Below are 7141 nucleotides of genomic sequence, written 5' to 3'. Positions count from 1 at the left end.
GCCCGCCAGGGTAGCAAGTAGGTCACATGACTGAAAACTATGACTATGGGGTTCAGTATCATGTCCAGTGTAACACTGGAGACTGACCTGCCAACATCCCAATTAGTTAATTGGCCACTCTGTCTCCTGAGCAGCTTCTAAAAGTCATAAGTGAGAGTTGGGCAGGTAGTGAGGAGTGCTTTCTAAAGTCATCACCTGCACATGCCATTAAGGATGATATGAAAATGCTCAAGTCTAGTTGCCTAGTTAAGAGTCACTGGTCATCTAAAACTTATAAAGGTTTCCGGGCTTTACCAAAAAAATGATCTGCATGCCAAATTTGGTACTTTCCCTGGAATATGAAGTCATCTGTGGGACTAAAAATCCTGTAAAATACAAATAACCATGTGTTTGTTATTGCAGAGTGCATGTCAGTGTGTTTGTGAAGCAACTGTTTTCTGCTACAGCTGATAACAAAGACCGTGAGGTCAGCTTGGATGTTGCTGTTTGAGTCTGAAGCGATGTGAGGACCTGTCATCGCCACCTCCCTGTAACCCCCACCACACGGCAACACACATAAACACTTCGTGTGAAAGCTTAAAGAGAAACATCTTGGTGTGTATTATTAGACACGGGGAGCTTGATGGCAGTAATGAGGGTCTTTAAGAGAGTGGAGATGTGTCGAGATTATCCACAGGTGTTATACTTGCACAGGTCTGCATGTTGGCGTATGCAGGCATATATGGACAAACACTAAAGCAGCAAATCAGAGAGATTCATTCCTCAGGTTGAAGGGGTGACTGTGACTTCAAGTGTGCACATGTGATCATCCTCATAAAATCAGGGGCAAAGATCAAGTTCAGAAAGCCAGCACCTGCTGTAGTTACACACACACACACACACACACACACACACAACACCCTATACAAGCTATTTCTGTGTGACACCTCTGATGGTAAACAATTCATAATTCCCCTCTAATCTCCTTCCTGCCTGATAGAGTCTGACACAATGGAGAGAAGTTACTCAAAAGAGAAATAACATAAATAAGTAAAAAGGAAAACAACAGCATCTGGATTGAAATGTTTCTAATTTTCATTTTCATGCATGTTTCCTATGAATTTCGCTATAATAAAATTGTAATCATTATGATTAACATGTTGGAGCAGACGTCACAGTCAACCCACTGCAGCTGCTCATAGATTCTGTTGGCAGAAAAACAGAAGAAACGACAGACTCGTGTTCTGTTGGATAAGTGTAAGGTGAATTTCCAGCTTTCCCCTCTTTCCCGGCACACTCAGTCCATTTGTATGTTCGCGTGGATGCTTCACCACCAGTGCTGTTACCAGTCCTCCATCACCAAGTCCCACCACTAACCACACTTCACATTAGTTGCAGCAAAATGTTCTTTTCATCTTCACATTATCTCAAACTGATTAAGTAGCTTTGGGACAATCTGGACCAGTGTGTTACACGGTGCTAACTTGAGTTTTGTGTACTATTTCACGATTGTGTCAGCAATGAAAAGATTTTGTATATTTGGAGGCCTCGATGAACTGTTCTGAGAGACAGAGGCATACATTGCCTCAGATGTTCTGTTTTCATTGAAGGAAGGTGAGAAAGTCCCAAAGCTTGCTTCAGTATTTCAACCCTTCATAATTATGAGATACTTGACCTGCTGCAAGGGTGACCACACATGGACTTAAACTTGTCACAGAGTGGGTGGCATAGGAGATGGACTTGGTTTGGGTTCAAAAATGCTAAAGAGTTAGCCTCAAGAGATCCAGTGACCAAACTACAAGATTAACCTTTGCTAAATAAGAGAAGCCTGATGAATAAGGCAAATGTCTGGTTCTTATTTTGAGCTATAAACACAATCTTTTTTTTACCTTTTAAAGAATCCCTTCAGATGTAACTTTGTTTCTATTTTAAGTCTTTGCTCTACATGCTGTGGACGGCACAGAAGCTAAACCAGACAGTGAGTCTACAGTCCTGTGGCATGTATGCTGTGTGAGTCTCGTGGTGTGTGTTTTCGTGAATACGTATCCTGAAGAATGCCAACTGCTCACCATGAACAGGTGGAGCGGGTGCTGGAATGGGTCCGTGTGGAGGAGAGGCTCGCCGGCGGCGAACAGCAGCTCCAGAGGAATCCGAGCTGGTCCTCAAATTCAAGGTTAAAGACGGGAGGAAGGGAGGGGAGAGCTAATAATTAGAATAATAAAATGCTTCTTGTGTGACAGCCTCTGCAGTGTGTGCTTATACCCATGATTGTGATATAGTTCGACTTTTATTTTCAGTCCCTTCATAAAAAGGCTCACACAGAAAGAAACCCACAGTATTAAGTGACCTGTCCAAATTTCAGCAAACAAATTACTTAAGAAAAATTGTCTGTTTTATTTTAAGACAGAAAAAAAATGCTTGTAGATTCATACAAATAATTTTTATTAACAAATAACTATATGAATTACCCCCTCCCAAACACACACAAAGTCTTGAGATAATATTAAGTGATAATATTAAAATGTTATCGTTTCATACACACAAACATGTTTCAGTTGCCTCCTGCCAAATTGTGTAACTGCAGTTCCCATAATGGCCACATGAGGTTGGCTCCAAAAGTGAGTCAATCCCCACAGACTCAGACAATGTTACTCAGTGGGTAATGTCATGGTGGTAAACAGCAGTCATGAGATACACTTTGTTGTCAAGTTGTGAAACTGAGTATTAAATAAAACTGAAACTGTCCACTGCAGTCATTACCCGTTCTCTTTACTCGTACTTCCTTGTTCTCTGTCCTCTCTTGTAGTTCTTCGTCTTTGTGGAGAACTTGGCTATGGTAGTTGACTTTCCAGTTACAGGTCAACACTGAAACTACGCTGTTGGCTTGTCTCTGTGTAGCCTCTGTGTTCATTGAATTGCCATAATCCATCTCTCAGACATGCACGACACCCAACAGAGTAACACCGTTGCTTTGTTTGTGTGACACATGCAGTTCTTCCACATCTCTCGAAAAACCTCATAAAGAAGACAGTGAGCTTGCAGATACGAATGTGTATGGATGTTTCATAACTGGTTAAATCTATACAAATCCTTATTTGGCGTACTGATGTCTACATGTTTTATTTTACTGGCCATTCATCCATCTATCCCCTACCGCTTGGTGCAAGCAAGCAGTGATGTCTATACTTCTGTCTTCCTCGAGCTTCCAGGTGGATTGCCACCTCATGATAGCAGTTGGGGTGATTTTTAGAATAGAATAGAATAGAATAGAATAGAATAGAATACCTGCATTTATCTTTGTGCAGGTGTGCCCAAAGCAAACGGAGGTGTGATAAAACAAACTCAATGAACAATATCTTGCTGGCACAGGGTTACTGGGGTCCAACCCTGGAGCCATGCTTGGGGAGCAGCTCGTGGACACAGCACCTGGTAGCTCAAAAAAGCCGATGAGCTTCTCTTCCTGAAGCCCAACACCTGCAGAAAGACAGCGGCCCAATTCCCAGTTCCCTAAACTAGCTGTAGAGAGCAGTTTTTCTTCTCGCTGTGTTTTTTATTGCATTTAATACTGGCGAGATTAACCTCAAACATAATTTTTCTTACTTTTCTTTCTAGAAATATGGTGAATAAAGTTTTTCATTGCAATATTGTTACAAAGCAGAAACATTTACTCAGACAACTGACAATTTGTCAGTTGTCTGAGTAAAGCTAACATTAGACCTGATAAGCTTCACCAGACTGTGGGGTAGTATAGCAACAAAACAGCTGAGCATCTTTTAGGGAAATGGGGTGTGTTTTATCACTTCAGTCAACTTTTGTCTGTTTTCTTTTTTAATCACAGGCTGAAATATTCAAGTATCACATTATAGGAGTAATAGAAGGAGGTGGTAAACGTTTACTGATTACTCAAAAGTAATTAATCATGGTCCTCTTTTACTACCGCCCTGCTGCCCGGAGCATAGCTGTGGTCAGAGCTGCAGTGCAGAGGGATTTTCGTGCAATAGTACCCATCACACCCTGATATTAATCCCAGTTTGGTATTTTCTGACTCAGCTGCTGTTCAGCTGCTGCACGCTTCATCAAGAGGGATGGCCACTCAGCCCACACATGTGGCTGCCTACGATGGATTGCTTGTGCTGATGGAGCAAAGGGACTCAAACGTTCCTTGGTACGACCACAACGATAATTTGGGTAAAGACATCAACATTTTAAAAGATTAACAAAATTAGTGCCACTTCTTATCAACAAGGGTTTTTAATGTGACTGAAAACAACAAATGCTCACTGGTGAGCGAGCACTTGGTGATCGTTGGGGAGAAGAACTCCTTTTTAACAGGAAGAGCTTTGAAAGATGAGGAACAAATCCCACTCAAATCTCATTTGGACAGTTTCTTGTACCACTGCATGTCCACTAATATGTTGAATTTGATAGGAAAGATACGCTTGTGGACTGAAAATTAAATTTAAAAAGAAAATGGGCTGCCATCCATCCCAGCATGCTCTGGGCAGGAAGTAGTCTTTCTCTCTGGATGAGAGGCCAGACTGTGACATGGCAAAATGCAGTTTGGAGCTAAAAGCTGAAGCCTGATTTCTTTGTTTCTCTTCAGCTCACTAACAGAAACTTTGCACATGGCTATGTAAAACCATCCATCTGTGGAAGTGTCTTTGTGAATGTGACTGATGTAAACCGGAGAATAATGAGTCATTCAAAGTAAAAGGATAACTGAGGATGAGTCAGTCAGCCGGGAAACTATTGAACGAGCCTTTGAGACAGGAAATAAAGATGAGGGGTAGAGGAATAGACGGGGCGAGATGAGGAGCAGGAGAAGAAAAGGAATTGTCAGAATGAGAAAAACACAAAAGAAATCAAATGCATTGAAGTGCCAGAAAGGAAAAGGCGGCAGTGAAAATGAAAAGAACGGAGTGGATCAGATTGGAAAAAAGAGGACTGGAAGAGAAGGATTCATGAGGCAGTGGTCAGTAATTGGGGGTTCAGAAGTCAGCCCACATTCCTGTAGAGTGAGGATATAGAACAATTGTGGCGAGCAGTGTAAGCAGGCCACTGAAACACCCCGAGATTGTCCAAGACAGAGAAATAAGGAGGACAGATGCTACTCCTTCTACTCCCTTTAACAGCATTTGGACCAAGGAAGTCTCCTTTAATATGAACTCTTCACATATTGTTAAATTGCGTCACGTTTTCAGTAGCTTGGCTCAATAAGAACGTCTTTTGTCAGGCCACCAGCTTGTCAATTTATTAGTCACTATTTGATGGATCACTAGATGTTCTGTACAGACATTTATGATCCCCAGGAGAATCATTTTAATAGGACTGGCAATCCAACAAGCTAAGGTTGCGATTTCTTCTGCTTTTAGGGGAAGAACTCAGTAACCGTGGGCTGAGCTGACATTAATCTGGTGCACACATTTGTGTCCTCCCCGGGATGATTTGTCCTTACACTCTCAGAAATAGAGGTGCTCTTTTCATTTCCAGTTGTGTGATGAGGTTGATTTAATGCATCCCTGCCAAGACAACATCTGTCGCCGCTTTAGCAAAAACTTCACTGCTGTTCTTCAAATGACCAAGGATTTGCCACTGAAGAAGGTCTACATGGAGGCAAGAGAGAATGCACTGGCTGAAGACATTACAGGTGCTAATTTGACCTCATACAAATAGTAAATTTTGTGACAATTCATTTGCTCTCTCTTCCAAAGATAATTGATGTACCATAGTGTCATGTGAAGAGCATGTTAATGGGAATTTGCATGCTATCAAAATCTAATGAAGTGCATTTGCATCTGTGTGACCTAGGAATTGACTTCAAGGGGGCACTTCTCTTGCCATCCATCTTCAAGGAGAAGATAGAAGATTTCATCATCCTTGGAGAGGTAAATGCATGATGCATAGCCTTTGGCCACAAGTTTCATTCTCGGTGTTTTGTTGGCATGGAGCTGAATTCAGCTGCGGTTCAGCATCACAGCTAAGCTAATGTAGGGGAAACACTGCTGTTAATCCACAGTGCTGCTGTGCTCTTGGGTTTTGTCTGGTGTTTATATAGATAGATAGACCTTTATTGTCCCCTTAGGAAAATTCTTCTTCACAGGTACTGTCACTGTCAGGGGTGATTGCTTTTGCCCTTGAATATTATGTCAAACTTTAGCAGCTTATCAAACACTACCACAACAGTCATTGGCTTTTTGTTTGGAGTAGGGGCCATGTTTACAGGTTATCAGAATAGACAGTTTTGTTTTGCAGCAAATAAAGAAGGTAATTTGAGGAATCTGTTGAAAATCCACTTGGCACATATTGCTTAAACATACTGTATACTAATGTTTTTCTTCCTCTTCTGCAGAATACTCCCACGAGTCCATACCCAACCATTCGAATGAAGGATAAGAGTTGGACAACTGCCCTCTTAAGACAGTGTCGCTGTGTTGTAACAGTTGAAGGAGTGGATGTTTGCTCGTGCCGCTCGCTGGATGAGGCCTACATCTCAGCATTCTCCACCTTCTTCGTGTTCAACATGACCTACCCTGCATACTTCAAGAAAACACTTGTCTTTCTTCAGAACTGCATTGTCAACATAGGAGACCAGGGAGACAAACCCCTGCCAGTAAGTGTCACCAGGGTACTTAACCAACTCTATTAAATATGCCCCCACCCAAGTGTCACTACCTTATTCACTACCCAAGGCTGATTTTGATGCATGGTCCTCTTCGCCCTTTGTGGTGTATGGGATATGAAAGCAAGCATCAATATTTCAAAAATCTAGCGAGTAAATGCAAAAACTTTGTAAACATCACTGCAACTCTTAACAATCGTCATCAAATGAAACAGTGCTGGGAGTTTTCTTCAGATAAGTTGCTTGTTGACTTTGAACATTCACTCAGCACAAGTGTCAGTGTGCCATTTTCATCTCTGCCAGGTGACTTACAGAATGCTCTGGAAATGCACAAAAGTTTTACAGATGTGCATTTTCAGGATAAAGTGCTTCAGTGTGTGTGTCTGCTATATCTGTCAGCAGTGTCAAATATGAACTTGAGGATGTTTTTGTAGTTGGCCATGTACACACTAAAGCCATACCTATATTCCTTAAAATCAAGTATATTTTGAATGTTGATACTTGTTGGGTATTGTGTGGGAAACTGTTACTTCCTTGCACTTA

At 41.6% G+C, this 7141-nt stretch overlaps 1 protein-coding gene across 1 annotated transcript; it reads left to right on the top strand.

The window, feature by feature from the left end:
- Positions 1-5472: 5472 nt before the first annotated feature.
- Positions 5473-6911, top strand: LOC146560679 (uncharacterized). The gene is made up of 3 exons (XM_085243137.1): positions 5473-5626; positions 5788-5864; positions 6329-6911. Exons 1-3 carry the CDS (start codon positions 5491-5493, stop codon positions 6623-6625), a joined length of 510 nt encoding a protein of 169 aa, XP_085099263.1. The 5' UTR covers positions 5473-5490; the 3' UTR covers positions 6626-6911.
- The last annotated feature ends 230 nt before the right edge of the window (positions 6912-7141 follow it).

This window comes from Mchenga conophoros, linkage group LG13 (genome assembly GCF_057382185.1).
Source record: "Mchenga conophoros isolate Kocher_MC1m ecotype Shallow Benthic linkage group LG13, M_conophoros_male_GT1.1, whole genome shotgun sequence".
NCBI lineage: Eukaryota > Metazoa > Chordata > Actinopteri > Cichliformes > Cichlidae > Mchenga > Mchenga conophoros.
This window is presented reverse-complemented; position numbering and strand designations above follow the sequence as displayed.